General features: G+C 37.4%; 1 protein-coding gene across 1 annotated transcript in view; it reads left to right on the top strand.

Moving 5' to 3' along the window:
• Window positions 1-19,511, top strand: part of FAM160B1 (family with sequence similarity 160 member B1) — a 37,721-nt gene extending 18,210 nt beyond the window's left edge. The window contains exons 6-17 of the mRNA XM_027528533.1: window positions 2,095-2,388; window positions 2,564-2,760; window positions 3,950-4,064; window positions 4,676-4,752; window positions 5,061-5,253; window positions 5,425-5,594; window positions 5,989-6,132; window positions 7,316-7,406; window positions 9,683-9,826; window positions 15,311-15,451; window positions 16,032-16,135; window positions 16,236-19,511. Coding sequence (XP_027384334.1) covers window positions 2,095-2,388; window positions 2,564-2,760; window positions 3,950-4,064; window positions 4,676-4,752; window positions 5,061-5,253; window positions 5,425-5,594; window positions 5,989-6,132; window positions 7,316-7,406; window positions 9,683-9,826; window positions 15,311-15,451; window positions 16,032-16,135; window positions 16,236-16,341 — 1,776 coding nt within the window. The 3' untranslated portion in view covers window positions 16,342-19,511. The remainder of the gene's footprint in view (window positions 1-2,094; window positions 2,389-2,563; window positions 2,761-3,949; window positions 4,065-4,675; window positions 4,753-5,060; window positions 5,254-5,424; window positions 5,595-5,988; window positions 6,133-7,315; window positions 7,407-9,682; window positions 9,827-15,310; window positions 15,452-16,031; window positions 16,136-16,235) is intronic.
• The last annotated feature ends 215 nt before the right edge of the window (window positions 19,512-19,726 follow it).

Below are 19,726 nucleotides of genomic sequence, written 5' to 3'. Positions count from 1 at the left end.
AGACCTGGGTTTGATCCCTGGATTGGGAAGATCTCCTGGAGAAGAGAAAGACTACACACTCTAGTATTCTGGCCTAGAGAATTCCATGGACTGTGTAGACACAGGGTCACAGAGTCAGGCACAACTGAGCGACTTTCACTTTCACTAGTAATGGAAGTACTTTGCATTTCTCAAGCATATATCCCTTGAAATCTAATCTCTTGCTTCGTTTACATCAGCCAGTAGATGCGTTTGCTATGAGTTAAATGCATATGGTAGATAGGTTAGAAACATTCTTTGCTGTAAAGGAGTTGGTAGTCTGGTGATGAGCGAAGACTAACGTTCAAATACTGTAATCTAAGGTAGAGTAAGGCGAGTATCATAAGAAAGATAAGAGTAAGAAAGATACAGAGTAAATGCCCCTAAAACTTGACAGGATGAAGAGATCACATCTGCCTTGGTCATTAGGAGGGAGCATGGAAGAGGCTGTCCTTGAAATGAGCCTTGACAGATGTTTGAATAAGAATGGGCGAGCACAAGTAAAGGAGTGAAGATAGGGAGTCCGTGGTGTGATTCACAGTTTAATTAGGCTATGTGGTAAGAAAGGGACCCAGACGGATAGATTGGAATTGTCAAAGGCTTTGAATTCGTGCTTGCTTGCAGAGCTTTTTTAAAATGCAGATCCCTTGGTTCCACCTCCAGATATTTTCATTCTGCATTTTTATCAAGCCCCACAGAAAACCGCGAGCCAGCAGTCCTGAGTTGAGAAACACTAGTTCAGGGAGTGAGTGCTGAAAGTGAAAGTGTTAGTTGCTTAGTCATATCCGACTCTTTGTGACCCCAGGATTGTTCTTCCTCTTGCCATTCTTATCCGAGATGCTACTCCCAACAACAGTATTAACATTTTAGATGGAATAAAATATTTGACATTCATAAAAACTATAATACGCAGTTGACTCCATAGGAAATTGGGAAGTTGTTTGGAATATTCATTCAGTTCCATAGGATTGTTTTCTTCTAATATATGTGCTATCAATTTCTCAATAAGATTGGTCTAAACTATACTTTTAATAGCAATAAAAGTGATTTATAATATCTATCATGTAATTTTGGAAGTGGAACTTTGACTTTATTCAGCATTTAATGCACTTCTCTGATGAAGCACTCTGATAGGTCCTGCAGAGAAGCTGATTTATGATGAATTCTAAATTGTGTGTGTGATTTGATTTTTTTGCTCTTGCGTTTAAATAGAAAGCAGGAAACTTTTGCCTGGAAACTAATGATTTGCTTCCAGTTAGGTTCTTTTTGTGTTTGGCTGTGTACAGTGTGGGGAGGGGGTCAAAATATTTCAAGCAAATCTTCGTTTTTATCTTCAGAAACACTAACAAGAATGTCCTCAGGGTATTGAGTTATATTTACAGAGCAGAGGTATAAGGAAAAGCCTTAGAAAAATCATCTTAGAAACTAATTTTAGAAGAATCAGCATTAGGGTTATTTATTTTTAGTAGGCCAGTGATGAGAAAACAATTAACGGCAGCTGAAACTTCCTGAATCTTATTTTTTCCTCACTAACGTCAGTTGTTTTCAGTAGCAGTCAAATAATTATTACTAATATTGTTCATTGTTTACAGTCAGTGTAAAACATTTTGTAGATCCTGTTCTGAAGACTGTGATAAATGTCTATGTAATTTTAAGACATCTAAACCACAGTTTGTTTAAGTCTAGGTATTTTCATTTGTCATAACACTTTTATCGGTTGTGACAGTGGCCAGATATTGAGTGTTTTTTTTTTTTTTTTTTTTATAATGAAAACAGCAGGACTGAAGTTAAACCAAAGAATGGTACATGTCTGCCTGGCACGCAGAAAGTATTCAATCAATTCTCGGTGAATGAATACATTTCAAAACTGATGCTGAAGCAATTAGTCAAGAAATATTTATAACACAATACATTTGCTTTTAACTCTTAGAACACAGGATTTGTGAGTGAATATCAAAATTAATTTACACTGGCCAATGAAACCAAGTCCACTTTCCCTAGTGAACACATTAAAATATGATTTCTGTTCTGTAAGGCTTTTGACGTGAATCTTACAAAACATGTGTTCCTTTTCAGAACAAGTTTAAATCATTGGTTTCCCAAGGAGGCCCAAATGCAATTTCAGAAGATGTATTAAAAAGTCAAGATTCCTTGTCAACAGATACAGGCCAGTCCTGTCAGGCAGAGGAACCGCTGGGCGCTTCTGGAACGGAGCACACAGACTTAGGAGATCAGCCTTCTCATCAGATGGGTGACCTGTCCACGAGCTTGGAAAACCTCAGTGTCACTGCACTCCCAGAGGCTACAGTTGTTCGTCCAAACCAGGATTACAACCTAGTGAATTCTTTGTTAAATCTTACTAGAAGTCCTGTGAGTCATCTTCTTTTCTTTTTTTTCCCCCTAACATAATCACCATAAATGCATAGAAAAAAAAATTCTATTTTTATTTTGGCATAAAACGTTAATCTGTTTAAGGGGAATTTTTCCAAACAACCTGAGGTACGTCTGATTCAAGCACCGTAAGGGTGTGTGTTTTTCCCCTCAGGATGGCCGAATAGCCGTGAAAGCCTGCGAGGGCTTGATGCTCTTAGTGAGCCTGCCGGAGCCAGCCGCCGCCAAGTGCCTCACGCAGAGCACATGCTTGTGCGAACTGCTCACCGACAGGCTCGCCTCCCTGTACAAGGCCCTACCTCAGTCAGTGGACCCCTTAGATATTGAAACAGTGGAAGCAGTTAACTGGGGGTAAGAGCCGCTGTTTGTGTTTTCCTATGAACGTGACCTCTTAAACATACACTTTTAAATCCATTTGCGTTTTGCAGTGATAGACCTCTTTAGGTTTGAAAAATATAACATTGCTAGTCATCATTAAACCAGATTGTTGTTTTGAAGCTTGCTTTGAACTTTGTTATCAGGAACGAATTGGCGTGGTAACAGTTTAGGTGTTACATAGTTAAGCTATTTCCCTTTGTCTCTTGTAGTGATCAGTTAATACCTTAAGATCGATAACTTTATCTGACTATATTTTTTTAAAAACCAAAAAACTTGTGTGGAACCTCACCTCCCACCTCTCACCTGTTTCCCCCAGCGTTACGGCTACCCTCTTGATTCTCATGTGGAAACAGGATTACTGCAGAACATTTGTAAGTTATTAAAAGTGTGGAAGTACTTCAGGCGTGTCCTGACTCCTTGCGACCCCACGGACTATACAGTCCATGGGGTTCTCCAGGCCAGAGTACTGGAGTGCATAGCCTATCCCGCCCCCAGTGGATCTTCCCAACCCAGGAATCGAACCGGGGTCTCCTGCATTCCAGGCAGTTCTTTACCAGCTGAGCCACAAGGGAAGCTCATTAAAAGTGTAAAGCAGCAAAAATAAAATTACTCGTAATCCCACCGCTTGTAAGCAGCCTAACATTTTTGACATCAGACCTGTTACTGTTTCTATGTGCATTTTTAACCTTTCTTTGGTTTATACTTGTTTTTTTTCCACCCTGTATTCTGTCAACATCTGTAGGCCAGACCCTCTTCTTAACTTCACTACTGAGTAGTATTTTAAGGCAGGAAGAGAAGCAGGCCAGTCCGTTCCTTTTGCCGTCCCTCCTTTATGCTCCTTTCCTTTTGTCCTAGAGGCTGAGAACTTCCAACTTTCCATTCCTATTACTCAGTCAAATTTATGGTAGAAATATGAGGAGCTGTCTCAGTGGTTTTTCTGCTGTAGCTCCATTCTCCACTTAATGAGTGAAAATTATTTGCAACTTTTATCTAAAAAGTTTTATCTTTGGCTTTCATGTATAAAACCCTCTTCTGATTGTCATCCAGTCTCACCCGCCTGAATATATCATCCTGTGTGTTCATTCACGGGCTTTTATCTCCCCGTATGCTTTGAATTGAATTAATGCTTTCGAATAACTCTGTGTTCTTCTGTGTCCTATAGCTTGGACTCATATAGTCATAAAGAAGATGCTTCAGCATTTCCCGGAAAAAGAGCCTTAATTTCATTTCTCTCCTGGTTTGATTATTGTGATCAACTCATAAAGGAAGCACAAAAGGTTTGAATATTTTGTTGTTTATTGATAACTTAAAAATGTAAATAACTACTGAGTGAATTTGAATACTCAATCTATATTCATAAATGTCTTAATTGTCTTAGGATAGATAGCACAGTTAGTGAAATAAATAAAATGAAATAACAAACCCTTCAAAAGTATATATGTGTTTGTGCATGTGTGCATGTATGTGTATTACAGCATACACATCTGGTATGTATGTATATGTGTATGGCATACACATCATGTATGTATGTATGATTTATCTGGAATAAATGACAGTTAAGTTCTGCCCTTATGTTTCTTTAAGTATTATAGCACAACCCTTTACAAGGTAACATCGGCTTCCCTGCATTTCTCCTCTTTGGGGAGATGTTAATACAATAAGCGGTTGGGATAATATTTTTATCCTGTTTGTCTTTATTCTTGGAAATTTAAATAACATGTAAAGGAACCAGTAGCTAACATCTCATCTAGGTTTATATGCCATCAACAAGATAAGCAATAGGCAAGTTTGTTTTTCTACATTAAATTAGATGGAGAGTGCAAATTGATTTGTTGGTGTTATAAATTAATCTCTCATTAAAAAAAATATACTTAATACTATGTTCTAGACTGCTGCTGTTGCTCTTGCCAAAGCTGTTCATGAAAGATTTTTTATTGGTGTTATGGAACCTCAGCTAATGCAAACGTGAGTGGCCTCTTTGTTGTTGTTTAGTAGATAGGTCATGTCTGACTCTTTGTGACCCCATGGGCTGTTGCCTGCCAGGCTCCTCTGTCCATGGGATTTCCCAGGCAAGAATACTACAGTGGGTTGCTATTTCCTTCTCTGGGGGATCTTCCCAACCCAGGGGTCAAACCCATGTCTCCTGTACTGCAGGCAGATCCTTTACCTCTGAGCTACCAGGGATGCCCATGAGTGGCCTCTTTACTTTTTGAAAAAAAAAAATCACTGTGTTCTTGTTATTCTTGCGCCCTAATTACCTGTTTATTATGCAGTTCTGAGATGGGTATTCTGACATCAACTGCTCTGCTCCATCGCATTGTTCGGCAAGTAACCTCCGACATTTTGCTTCAAGAAATGGTGTTTTTCATCCTTGGAGAACAGAGGGAACCAGAAACTCTGGCAGAAATTAGCAGACATCCTTTAAGACACAGGTTAATTGAACACTGTGATCACATATCTGATGAGGTGAGCTATACAAGGATTTAGAATTGGACTTAGGTTCTTAGGTACTGACTTTGATGTACTTGTCATGTTTTGAATACAGCCTTATTTTCTGTGGCTTTTTATTTTGAAAATTGAAATCATGAAAAATAGTTTAAGTATTTTTCAGTTACCTTTTATCATTTTCGGTTTCAGATCAGTATAATGACATTAAGAATGTTTGAACATCTTTTACAAAAACCCAACGAGCACATTCTTTACAACTTGGTCCTAAGAAATCTTGAAGAAAGAAACTATACAGAATATAAACCTGTGTGCCCAGAAGATAAAGATGTAGTGGAGAATGGATTAATAGCAGGAGCAGTGTAAGTTTCTATCCAGCTCTGAATTTAACATTTCATATTAAGTCATAATTTTCTCCCCTCTTAATTTCTCTTCTCTTCCTTCTTCTCTTAAAGTATTTTAAAAAATACTTTAACAGTTTAAAAGTTTTTTTAAATAAAATTTAGATGTCCTGATACTATTGTCCCTTCAAATCACAAGCGGCAGTATCTATTCACTAAACCTAACAAAGTCAATATAACCTTGAGTTTGATGTTAGTAAAAAATGTTAATTTCTCTGTACAATATAAATACATTCATTATTCCTTAATTCCTTTATTAGCAAAATTATGTAAAGGTTTCTGAGAACATAGCAGAGAATCTTTTGGTTTAGAAAATATAATAAAATTTTTTTATGCATCATTAAATTAAACTTAGAGATCTGGAAGAAGATCCCTTATTTACTGACATTTCACCAGATAACACTTTGTCAAATCAAGAGTGGCTTAGTTCCTCACCTCCTGCTACTCCAGACCACCCCAAAACCGATGGGAAAACTGAAGTCCACAAAATTGTAAATAGGTGAGTTGCTGTATGTATTTGACTTACATCTCTTTCACTTGTTTTTACAACGTATAACAGCTCTGCTCTTTGATCATTATAGAGATATGTCATGAACTCATCTTCCCTTTTTTAAAGATTATGTCATCTTTTTGAAATGCTGATGTAGCTAGTGAACAGCCTAGAGGCAACAATCGATACAAAAGAGTAAAAAAAAACCCTCTAGAGTGATAGTGATGAAACTAATCTTCAGGGTACTCTTCCTTTTTTTTTTTTTTTTAAATGTAAATGATTTTAAGTAATTCCCAGTTGGAACAACATTGAGAATTTCCAGTTTGACGGATTGAATTTACTAGCCATGTACTCACATGTGCTAAGTGGAGGGCTATTTCTTCTCATTAGTTTGTGTTTTTATATATATTTTTAAACTAAATTAATTAATTTATGTTTATTTATTTTTGACTGTGCTGGGTCATTGTTGCCTTGCTCAGGCTCAGGCTTTCTCTAGTTGCGGAGAGCAGGGTCTCTTCTTTGCGGTGTGTGGGTTTCTCGTGTTGTGGAGCACGCGCTCTAGGTGTGCGAACTTCAGTAGTTGCGGCACACGTGCTCACTAGTTGTGGTGCAGGGACTTATTTACTCCGCAGCATGTGGAATCTTCAGGACCAGGGATCAAACCCCTGTCCCCTGCGTTGGCAGGTGGATTCTTATCCATTGCACCACTAGAAAAGTCCTTTATGAAGGGTTTTTTTTAAGTGCCTTTTCCCCAGTAATTTTCTTCTTTTTCTTCCTCTGTAATCCTATCAGTGACATGCCAGGTGCTGCGAGGTGGCTTTAGAGAAAACTCCACACTAGTGCAAGATGCATAGTTAGGGTGCATGAGAATCTAAGGTTCTGTTACGTAAAAGCCAGTTTCCTGAGACTAACAATCATCAGGGCTCTCTGTCATTCCCTGTAATGTAGAAAAAGTCATCTTCTGCTTGATTTCTACTTTAAGTGGAATGAGTAATTTTTAAAGAAAACCTTTAAAATAATGACAGTATTTAATCAGTAAATTGTAGGACTAATTCAAGATAAATACTTTTCAAGTTTCCATCTGCATTAATACTTGGCTAAACTGACGATACTGCTAGATAGTTTAATACACATAGAGATATTGAATTGTGAGAGTATTTGTGTTACTGATGATGGCTGTTTTTCCTTTAAGTTTTCTCTGTCTGGTCCCAGATGAAGCAAAATCGTCGTACCACGTGGAGGGCACTGGATATGACACCTACCTCCGAGACGCTCACAGGCAGGTAGGTGAAGTGATTTGACGCGAGATCTAATAAGATGCACAGACTCAGCCCTCGTCACACGGGCCGCGGTTATTTCTCCAGAGGTTCCCCTTTCTTAACCACTTGAACTTTCTGTCAGTGACCTGACTGCCTTTCACTGAGTGTGTGTCTCTGTCCCAAGATTTCTCTGTGCTTCCTCCCCACCCCCCACCCCTTTTCTTCCTTTTCTTTCTGTCCTTGAAGTTATTTCTCCCCTAGATCCTTCTCCCTGCTGATCTAAACCATGACTTTTAAATGATTCTAGCATTACTCCCAACCCACAGGCTGCTTCCTTCCCTCTTGCCCACTGTTCTCACTCATCTGTAATTCCCAAGGACTGCCTCTTCAGCCTCTGCTTCCCAGCTTTCCACCTCCCTGAAACCACTTTCTCAAACGTCTCCTCTTAGTTATTAAGTGGACTTCTCTCAATCATCTTTTCCCTCTGCAGCATTGTATGTGTGTGTGTGTGTGTGTGCGCACGTGCATGCGCGCGTGCGCGCACATACTCAGTCTCTCTAGCCCCTTGGACTGTAGCCCACCAAGTTCCTCTGTCCATGGGGTTTCCCAGGCAAGAATACTGGAGTGGATAGCCATTCCTTCTCCAGGGGATCTTCCCGACCCAGGGATTGAACCCGCATCTCCTGCACTGCAGGCGGATTCTTTACTGCTGAGTCACCAGGGAAGCCCCCTGTAGCATTTTACATTTTACCAAATTCCAAAGTTTTGAAATGCCTCACATCAGAAAAATATGCATTTAATTTTCATTTAAATCTTTTGGGTGGAAGTGTGCTTTTATTGATAATTAACTTGCATGCCTTATAGTTAATTCATGATGCTTTAAGCCTAAATTCAAGTCCCCATTACTATGTGAATAACTAGAGTACCAGGGTACCAAATACATTCATGTAACAACAGAATAGAGACAATGAAAGCAGCCCCAACCTCAGTAGTACCAATTGGATTTTTAAAGTACTGTGATTCTCTCTGAGAAGTTTTATTTCCATATTCTGATAACAGTTAGAATTGTTTTAGGAATATTTGAAATGAGACAAAAAGAATTAAAAAAAATTTAAACTTATTTTCTAGCTCAGAAATTCAAAAATTTTAATATAAAATGCTTTATTAAATATTGGGATGTGGTTTTATAAAGAAAATTGTCTATTGAAAGAAATAGTTTAAAACTCACAAGATATTGAAGAAGTTGGGTTTTTAATCATTTAAAATGTTTTTCTTTTAAAAGTTGAAGCTACTGCTTTGTAGTAAGAATATGTTTTAATCTCAGCTAATTTGTAAACTACTGATGTCAAAGTAATTTTGCTTTATTTAATAAGGAGAATGTGAAAAGGAAAAGAATATGGAAGAAAACTATGCTCCAAATTTCTTTTTTTAAATTCCAGTAGATTACATGTCAGAGAAGACTTTTAAATTTTCTTTTTATTATAAGAGATATTCTTGTGCTTACAAAAATCCATATTGTGGTGTTCCTTACTGATATAGTAAGGGCCAGTTTCCACTTACTTTTAACCTGTCACAGACCAGTGCTTTTGTAAAATATAGAAATGAAATACCAGAAAAATGAAAAAAAACACTAAATACAAGCCCCAGTTATTTTATTAGATTGAACAGACGTAAAATTTCACTCAGTGAAATTGAAAAGTTTCTAAACCGGCTCCGTGTTTGTACTCGTCTCACTGTGGTGGTAGTGAACAGTTTTCAGACTGTACCTGCAGCAGCCCTGTTTCTTCCCCTCATAACAGTCACAGCAGCGTGCCTGGTAAGCACATGGCAGCAAAGTCAAGTTTGCTTCTCAGATGACATGCATCTGTTCACCTGTTATATTTCATGTACGTTGTACATTACATGTGACATTTGAGAATAGATTGGGAAATGTAGCTAAGACTTACTTTGCTTTCTAAATACTCTACATCTGTGATGCGTATAAGGAAAGGGTTGAAGTCCTCCAAAGGGAAGAGCGTATGCTTATGCTTGCCCCAGCAGTGCGAGGGGCACTTTGGTAAAGTTAGAATCTGCCTGCTTTCTCACCAGCCTGTTGGTACTGGTGGCTGTTAACCTTACCTGTGCCTCTCTGCAGTCAGGGTGTCATCTGTGCCATCTTCTCCCGTCTCCCATGGTACCTGACACAGCAGACACTCAGCATTCAAGTGGATTGTTATGCTTATTCGGGGAAATTGTTTCTATTTAATCTCAATCTGTTTTTGCTCAGTTCTTCTTTAACGAGTCAAATGCTTTCTCCATAGTTCCGGGACTACTGTGCTATCTGCTTAAGATGGGAGTGGCCTGGCTCTCCAAAAGCATTGGAAAGGTGCAATTTAGAAGCAGCTTTTTTTGAAGGTCATTTTTTGAAAGTCTTATTTGACAGGATGGGAAGAATTCTTGATCAGGTAATAAGTTTTAAAGTATTAATTTCGTATTATTTTGTTACCATTCACCGTGGGTTCTGTTCACATCTTAGTTTACATCTTCAGTAGTTTTATTGTTTTCTTTTTTCCACCAGATAACTTTTTCATAAAGCTTGATTGCCAACAATTGGTGGGTTTCTGATGCATTCATTATGTTAAAACTTTGATCTGGCCTGACAGGTGTTACAGATTTGTGTGTTTACTTCTCATTGTAGGCCATTGTCTTATTAACAGTAGTCTTAACACCTTTTGGCAGTGACTAGAGTGCTTTCCTAGAAAGCCTTTTGGTTAGTACAGGTACAGATAGAGTGAAACTTGTTGAGTTGAAGAAGACCTTAAACGTCATTTCAAACCAAATCTTGAGTGCTCTGGTCTCGCTAAAATTACAGAACAGTATTAGGTGAACCTGCTTCTTCAGACAAAGAATTTGTGAATGATATTCATTTTTATAAGGGGAAGTGAAATATAAAAAGTCAATTTACTTATTTCAAGGGAAGTAAGAATCACTGGCAGCTGGTATGCTGCTGTGTCTCTCTCACCGACTGTCAGGAGAACTGACCTTGAGGTTAGAGAATCCCTCCCTCCCTCTCTCCCTGACATATAGAGTAACGATAGAGCTTTGAAATGTCTTATATGTTGATATGGACACTTGAAGTGAAACTGTGTGGCATTAAACTTGCCTCAGCATGAAAACTGAGTTAGCCAATTTAGAATTAATTTGAAATCCTATGTTAAAGTGCTTGTTTTTTTTAGCATTTTAGTTAAATATTTATACGAGCCTAGGGAGTTACAAAAGAAATTTATTGTACAATCAGGCTGTCTTCAATAACCAGAAAGCCAAATAAAGAAATGATAATTAAGAAGTATTTCACTGGGTTGACTTCAGTCAGCCCTGTTTCTGATAATAATCAATAAAGACATACAGTCAAGTCCTTTTTTTCTTTTAAAAACAATACTAAACGCACTATATTTTTCAAAAATTAAGGCTGTGACAACACAACAGTGTCATGAATACCTGATGTCATAACTTCTCAATTATATACACAGAAATTAGCTACTTTATTATTAATTATCCATAATAATATTTAATCCCAGCCTGGTTGCTGCTGCTGCTGCTGCTAAGTCACTTCAGTCGTGTCCGACTCTGTGTGACCCCATAGACGGCAGCCCACCAGGCTCCCCCATCCCTGGGATTCTCCAGGCAAGAACACTGGAGTGGGTTGCCATTGCCTTCTCCAATGCATGAAAGTGAAAAGTGAAAGTGAGGTTGCTCAGTCGTGTCCGACTCTTAGCGACCCCATGGACTGCAGCCCACCAGGCTCCTCCATCCATGGGATTTTCCAGGCAAGAGTACTGGAGTGGGGTGCCATTGCCTTCTCCGCCCAGCCTGGTTAGCCTGATACTATTAGGGGTATCTATGTACTATGAACATACAAGCAAACATCATCTTTAGCAAAAGCAGTTAGAAAAGAGAGAAAATGAAATTAAACCAAGCATGTTAGACCCACCAGAACTTATGATTATCTTTGCAATCTGATTATAATGTTCTTATCTGAAAAGGCTTGAGAAGTCAAGGTTTTTAAAGATGGAAGGCTTGAGGCTAGGCTCCACAGTTCGCTCACTAAGTTACATCACCTGATTTCTTTTAACGTCCTAACAACATGTACTGAATTTCTGCTGTTTCATTTTTTGTTGATTGATATTTAATACTTAACAACCAGAGTATTTGGGTCCAATCCCTGATTTGGGAAGATAACCTAGAGAAGGGAATGACAACTCACTCCAGTATTCTTGCCTGAAAATCCCATGGACAGAGGAGCCTGGTAGGCTACAGCCCATGGGGTCACAGAGTCAGACAGGACTGAAGGGACTTTCACTTTCACAGTAGGTATTATGCTGTATACCTCATGGCTATCTAACCCGCCCCACCCCACCCCACCCCACCCCCGGCCCCACCCCGCCCCACCAGCTAGTGGGGAGGTTTACAATAACCCTCCCAGTGTATTGTGCCTTTGTGCTGGCAAATTAAGTCTCTAGACTTAATTTGAATCTGATTAAACAAACTAAGTTTCTAGACTTAGTTTGAATCTGATTAAACAAAACACCCAGGAGACATCAACAATCAGTACCAAGTCAGTAATCCATAGAAATTTTGACCAAAAGCACTCAAAAGGAATCTAAATATTAAAAAGTAGTTTCTGAATTGAGTGGAAAGATCCCCTTGGAATCCCCATCACACTTGAGCATTTTTCCCTTCCATCTGTAGTGCACTGACACAGAGGATACACTGGAGACAAGATCCTGAAATGTTTGCAGTTCTTTTTCTTTCACCAGATGGCTCTTCACAGTGCAAGTACAGTTCAGACAGTGTCCCACTCATTCTTCCTGGAACCCTGAGTGATAGGCGGGACAGCTCCCTGTATTGTATAAATGACGAATCCTTAGTTTTAGTTAATGTGACTTAGTGAATGAACTGTGGAGCCTAGCCTCAAGCCTTCTGTCTTTAAAAACCTTGACTTCCCAAGCCTTTTTGATTAAGGACTTTATAATCAGATCGCAAAGATAATCATAAGTTCTGGTGGGTCTAATGTGCTTGGTTTAATTTCATTTTCTCTCTTTTCTAACTGCTTTTGCTAAAGATGATGTTTGCTTGTATGTTCATAGTACATCAGATCAGATCAGATCAGTCGCTCACTCGTGTCCGACTCTTTGTGACCCCATGAATCGCAGCACGCCAGGCCTCCCTGTCCATCACCAACTCCCGGAATTCACTCAGACTCACGTCCATCCAGTCAGTGATGCCATCCAGCCATCTCATCCTCTGTCGTTCCCTTCTCCTCCTGCCCCCAGTCCCTCCCAGCATCAGGGTCTTTTCCAATGAATCAACTCTTCGCATGAGGTAGATACCCCTAATAGTAATCAGGCTAACCAGGCTGGGATTAAACATTATTATGGATAATTAATAATAAAGTAGCTAATTTCTGTGTATATAATTGAGAAGTTATGATATCAGGTATTCATGAAACTGTTGTGTTGTCACAGCCTTAATTTTTGAAAAATATAGTGTGTTTAGTATTGTTTTTAACTGTAGTGATTTTAAAAAGATAGTAAAATGCTAAGGTCCACAACAGAATGTAAAGAGTACCAGGAGAAATGTGGGGAAACCCAAGTTCAAAGGGAAAAATTTTAATTTGGGCAACTCAAGTTAGCTGTTTCTCACATTTTCTTATTGTTAAAGTGAAGTTGACATTACTTGATTTGCTTAAAAGGACTATGGGGGGATAAAAGTAATTTAAATTGCTCTTAAAAATATAAAATCTTGTTAAATGCAGGTGTTATAAGAAATTTCAGAGACTACCGAGTTGTTGAGATGTATCAATTCTTATAATTTTGGCCATCCACATATTTGGCCTTTAGTAAAAGAGTTAAGTTAGCAGGTGACTTCCAAGTCAAAGTTCATTGTCCTAAAATTCACACCTTGTATTTAGGGTGAGCTCATTTAAAAATGGGCCAAGTCCATTTAACGTGTCAGAAAAATCTAGTTAACTTTGATTTCAGGTGAACACTCTATAAAGTACAACATAATCAAAATAACAGATGCAAACAGTTACTATTAAGAATCCCCTAAAAAGCCAGCTTGTTTTAAAGTTATTACCAATATGAAGTAGAAACCATTTCAGAGTATGATGGAACAGTTTCTATCTAGCTGAATTTTATTTTCATTTTCACAACATTAAAATATAATCTGAGCCAGCCTTAAGTTTCTTAAACAACTAAAGATATAGCTTCTTGTTTCAAAAAGCTTAAAACCAAAGTAACACCATATAGAGAAAATTAAGTAGTAATATATCATTGTTAAAAGCCAAATTTTGTCAGTTTATTTACTTAAAGCACCTATAAATGGCGGAATTTAGTGACCTAAAAATCTGAACTGCCTGAAATGAAGTCACATACAATACTGTACTTAAGTTGTATTTTAAATGATTTTATCCACGTTTTTTACCAAATGTTTTCTTCTTAAAGATTTTTTAAAGTGTTTCCTTTGTGCCTAAAATGCAATCTAATGTGAATTCATTGTTTTGAATTGAATCTTGGAGAAGGCTATTCTGTCGCCAATATTATGAAGTAGGAAAAGATGCCCTTAAGTCTATCCTTCAATGGGTGTTGTATCTGCTTTCACTTATCCTGCGTAAAGCTAGATTTTAAATAAGAGTGACTTAGGGGAAGTTTTCTTTCAGAAAATCTGTGTTCATGACTGAAATTAGACTTTAGCACAGGACTTGAATTTTTATTCATATAACAGTATCTTTGATATCTTCTGGCACATGCTCAAGCATTGGTCATCCTTTGAATGCCAAATATTTACTTCTTAATTGGTATTCATTATGATCAAGGGCTTAAAAGCTACTCAGTGAATGAGAGTAAACTATTCTGATTAACCATTTCTGATTAATATTATCTTGGTCCTGAATCACTTTTCCCTTCCTCCTGCTGCAGCATCTGTTTCTCATTCATCCAGTCACTGAGGTTCTTTCCAGCCTTCTCACTGAAGTCAGTTTTGTTTCAGCCACTCCGTTGCCCCTGACTGCTTAGAAGAACTGAAAGGGAGGAGAGATTTCTGTTGAAAGTTCTAGGCACAATAATAGCAACTCTTTTTGCATATCATGCATCCTGCTTTGATTTTGACACATACTCTGTAAAGCACCTCCAAGCTGCTTTCTATGAGGAATAAACAGATTAAGTATAAAAAACTAATAAAACTGTAATACTGTAATACAAAACGTGTATGAGGAACTTTACACAGATATATAGTCATTGTTTTGGAAGAGTTAATGCTCTTGCCCAGTAAAGGTGATCCTTTCTGTAATCGTGATTTTTTTATCTTCTAGTTCACTATTAAGGCTTGTGGTAGTTATTTCTACCCCTCAAGTACTTTTACTCTGTTGACAAGGTTCTGTGATATATATGACTTTATTGTATATATGCTTTTGATAATTGGCAGCAGTTGAATAATTTAAAACAAGGATTGTCATTTCTAAAATTAGATTACTTAAAAGATTTTAATACCTTCCCTTTTGTCTTTTGTCTAATATTTAACGTGTCTTCTATTGTTTGTAGTATATAAGTCTTTTTGGGTTTTGATAACCTCTTGAACTATCTTACTAACTTAAAAAGCCTGCAAAAAGGAGAGACATTCTGTCAGTGTTACATATTTATTTTTCCTATATGTTTATGTGCATGCTTTTCTGCTTTTAAGGTTTCAGGACTGTGATGTATGCATTTTGAGATGGTAAGAGCTAGAGCTAATTTAGTTACAGATACTATCATTGTAGAAGAGCATATAGAGAAGGATTAAGATGGTAGATTGTCCTTTCTTGAAAAGACAAACTGAAATGGTAAATTCAGTGCTCAGGTATATACATAGAGATAATGTCAAATATCTTTTTCCTTTCTCCCTCTCTGTAGCCATATGATGTCAACTTACAAGTAACATCGGTGTTATCTAGACTTTCTCTCTTCCCTCATCCACACATACATGAGTACCTCTTGGACCCTTATGTGAACCTTGCGTCTGGCTGTAGATCTCTATTCTCTGTAATCGTCAGGGTGAGTTTTCAGTTCTGTTATATTCTCCAGGATTGATCAGCCTGACCAATTAACATCTTAATAACATTGTTTGTAATTAGTGTTATGTAATGAAAAATATCTAAAGAGCCAACTCATTAGGAAAGACTCTGATGCTGGGAAAGATTGAAGGCAGGAGGAGAAGGGGACGACAGAGGATGAGATGGGTGGATGGCATCACCGACTCAATGGACATGAGTTTGAGCAAGTTCCGGGAGATGGTGAAGGACAGGGAAGCTTGGTGTGCTGCAGTCTATGGGGTTGCAAAGAGTCGGACACGACTGAGCCACTAAACAACAATGATGAAAAATATCATGTATTTTCTGTTTAGAATTATCTTACTGCAGAATGTGGAGAAAAAAGGGAGATTCATTCTCTTAAATAATACGTGTAACTCTTGTATTTTAAGGGATAGCTGTGGGTCCTTTGTCCAAGATTGTTACGTGAATAGTGAAAAGTGACAGTCTTCATTTAGTAATAGGAAATGGAATTTTTTTTTTTATCCTGAAAATCCCCCATGGAGTTGTTCAGGAACTGAGCCCCTTTCGTCCCTGTGACGCAGGTTGTTGGAGACCTCATGGTTCGAATCCAGCGTATTCAAGACTTTACTCCCAAGCTTCTACTAGTCAGAAAGCGATTACTTGGTCTGGAACCTGAAGGACCTGTGTAAGTCAGTGTTTCTCACGTTGTTTGTCTAAAGCTTTTGCCTTCATTTGACAATCTGCTAATATCCTGAATTGATTAATTGCCTGCTTTCCCTTCCTAGGATTGACCACATCACCTTGTTGGAGGGTGTGATTGTGCTGGAAGAGTTCTGTAAGGAGCTGGCGGCCATCGCCTTCGTGAAATACCACGCAGCCTCCACACCCTAAACAGCATCTTTCAAGTAACCAAGGGAATAGAACTATCATGTACATTTCATCAAAAAAGCCTCAGTTCCACCCAGCCACGTGACAATAAAAAGCCTTTTTAAATGAAGCATTGCTGTAAACTGGACAGAACCATTCAGAACCCACTGAGTGGACGCTCTCAGTACAGTGTTGTGTGATGTTGTTTTCACTGGCTTTATCATAATGGTTCTGTATATAAAGTTGCACATCCTTGAATCCAGGATACAATCAAAGGAACTTCAGGAAATAAGCATTTCTAATGCCTGTGTGAAAAGCTGCAAAATTTCTGATGTCATGACTTTGATGATATTTCTGTTAATGTAATATCCTTTTAGGTAGCAAGGCCTTTTGACATTCTTTGGGACTCAAGTGCTTACATTCTTTTGGATTAACAAGTAGCAAAAAATAAAAAGCCAAAACCCTAATTTTATAACTTTTTAAGGTCAGAATTCTTATCAAACAAAATATTTAAAAGAACTGTAAATGAGAAAAAAAGTACAATTTAGAAACTGTCAAATGAATTAATAATAGAAGATTAAAATGTGTAGAACACCATTAACTTTCTTCAGCTTTTCTAAGAATAACAGTTTAATATGATAAATTCTTGATTAATATATATATATTTTTTAAAGAAACGTTCTTTTACTCTTTTGTGCACACAGCCAGGTTAGTGATTGATTTTCATGTATGGGTCCCAGTTAATTTACACTTTGTCATTTTTGCAACAACATTGAATTTGTGCTCACCATTGGTATTGTTTACTAAAGTAGTATTTTTTAAGTTGATTAACATGTATTGGGTTGAGACCCTTTCTTTTTTTCTGTCTCTGCGTCCCTCTCTGAAACTTGCTTTATAATTTGATTTTCGTATTGAAACGCATTGTGGTGTAGGTGGCAGCAATCAAAATGCCGATGGCCTCCTGAGTGTTTACAGTTTCTTTTCTCAGTCTTTTAAGTCATTCTAAAGAGATTTAAAAGCAAACCAACCGATCTGTCCTGTTTACATATGAAATAACTTGGGTAAAGTGGTCTCTGTGTGGGCGCGGGTGCAGGAAGGAGTGGTGTGGGGAGCCGGCTGCGCTGTGCACAGCACGCGTGTCCTCGGTTTACACAGTGGGGTTTGCTGATCCACTTTCTGTGCTTCCTTTTAAGTGATGCTTATCACTCAAATATGCTTCTGAGCTTTCTTGGGTTTTTGTTTTTCGGTTGATGTGTTAAGCAGCAGCACTTTGCTCCTTGCCTTCCCATTTACTGGTGTTTGTGGGAGCAGCAGTCTAGCGAGCCTTCCAGCCTGAAAGGGACCGAATGCCCCTTGAGAACTTGTTCAGCATATTTGCATCTCTGCATCCTACAGCATGTGTGTAGAAGCATATTTTACACCTACTGCTAATTTTGTTGTGTTTGTTTTTCTGATTTATTTTGTAGTTAGTTTTTGCTATTTATTAAGAACAAAATGTCAAAAAAATTATGACTATTCTTGGCTGACTTACCACTGTTAAAAATGACAAAAAAGCTAAATTTCTAAATTCAATGCAAATCTTTGTTAGCTCACTCTAGGAGATTTATTAAGCAAAACAATGAAGAAATAAGTGGGAGATAGTTACTTTGTGCACGTTTTTCTTTAAATGATTTTTAACCGTGGGAAGGCATATTATTCTTTTTGCTGTATTTATTGATGCAAGGAACACTGCAACATCTTTATTTTTAGATGTAGTTGTAGTCTACTTTGATGTAGGTGGATTTAAAATAGAACATTAAGAGGTATTAGATATTTCTTAATGTTTTCATAGAGTTCAATAAGTGTAATGGCAATGTTACCTCGAAAGCCAAATACTATTTTATCCTTGATTTCACAATGGGACCTTTTGGCTAATCCATGAAACCAAGCTCAGAAAAGCTTTAACTCCTATTTGTGTGTGTGTGTGTATGCTGCTTCTTAAAGATAATTATTTTCCTAAATTATTATAATGACTTTGATTTGTAATCAGCTAAGGCTTAAGGTATAGTTTGCTTATCTTTTACGTTGGTTTCTGTCCTTCTTTTCTTTTTCTTATTTAGTTCAGACCTAGAGCCAGCACAAGGTCTCAGAGTGAGTCTGATTTGTTATGAAACATTGTGCTACATGACTAGCCATATTGATACTTTCGGAAGTTGACTGTTTCTGTTCCTTAGCATGTGCAGAACAGTGACTGCTGCACACTGTGTTGGGTGGACAGTACCACCCTAGGATCGCTTGCCATAACAAGTTCCAAACTGAACTTTAGTCTTGCTTCACATTGGTGTATGGGTGTAACATTCTTTTTTAAACTTTCTCTCTTAACAGTATAGTCTTTGGCTTTTTTCTTTCTTTTTTTTCTTTTTAGTAATGAGCCACATTCTTTACTTGATAGAACTCAAGATTTGTCCTTAGCCAGCCAATTATCATTGTAGTACTCACATTCTAACTCTGTAATGTTCTCATAATGTATCTGTCTGTGCAATATATAAGCTGTGAGTGAATTCATAGCTTTTTGGTTTAATTGTACATTATTGTATGTGTATATCTGTATATATATATCTGTGTATATATCTATGAGGACCAAAATCCTTAGCTTGCTTACACTGTTGCTAGTGTAAAGATTATTACACTTAATTTTACGGGGCACAAATTATGGAATTACTTCATAATTCATGGTAACATATTTCCATAAGTTATTGCATTAATATACAATTACCATTTAATTATGAAGTTTATAAGTATTGACAGAAGTTACAGTGAATTGCTAAAACCACAATTTATATGGTAATTATATTTTGGATTGTACAATTAATCAAAATATGCATGTCATTGTGACACTTGATGTGTTAAAACATGGTAGGTAATCATATTTCTGGGCCCTGTAAAATAGTGTTACTATAATATCTGTTTTGCCTCCTGCCTTGTTTACATTAAACAAAGGATATTTGGTAAATTTTTCTATTGAACATTGTATAGGTTACTGACAGTGTTATGATGGCCTGGAATTCTAGGTCGGTCATCTCTGAAGAAACTCTTCAGATGGTGATTGTGTACCTACTATCTCTTCAATGGAGGTTGTAATCAAATTTTTGTGCTAACAATGCATGCAGGACTAAGAGGGATAATTAAAAATAAATAATGTAATTTAAACAAAATATTGTCGTATATTTTTGTAGAAGTCTAATTGGAAACATGTCATTCACTGATAAATATAAAACAATAATTCATAATATACAAAAGGATACGACACATAACAGTCAGTGGTTCACTATAGCACTGATTCCAGAGAGAGAACAAAAAGGAATATATCAGAATATTTGTGGAGGGAGAATGTATAGCTTTAAAAAAATCCCCAAAAAATCCCCCTGGG

The sequence above is a fragment of the Bos indicus x Bos taurus genome, chromosome 26 (assembly GCF_003369695.1).
Source record: "Bos indicus x Bos taurus breed Angus x Brahman F1 hybrid chromosome 26, Bos_hybrid_MaternalHap_v2.0, whole genome shotgun sequence".
Classification (NCBI taxonomy): domain Eukaryota; kingdom Metazoa; phylum Chordata; class Mammalia; order Artiodactyla; family Bovidae; genus Bos; species Bos indicus x Bos taurus.
This window is presented reverse-complemented; position numbering and strand designations above follow the sequence as displayed.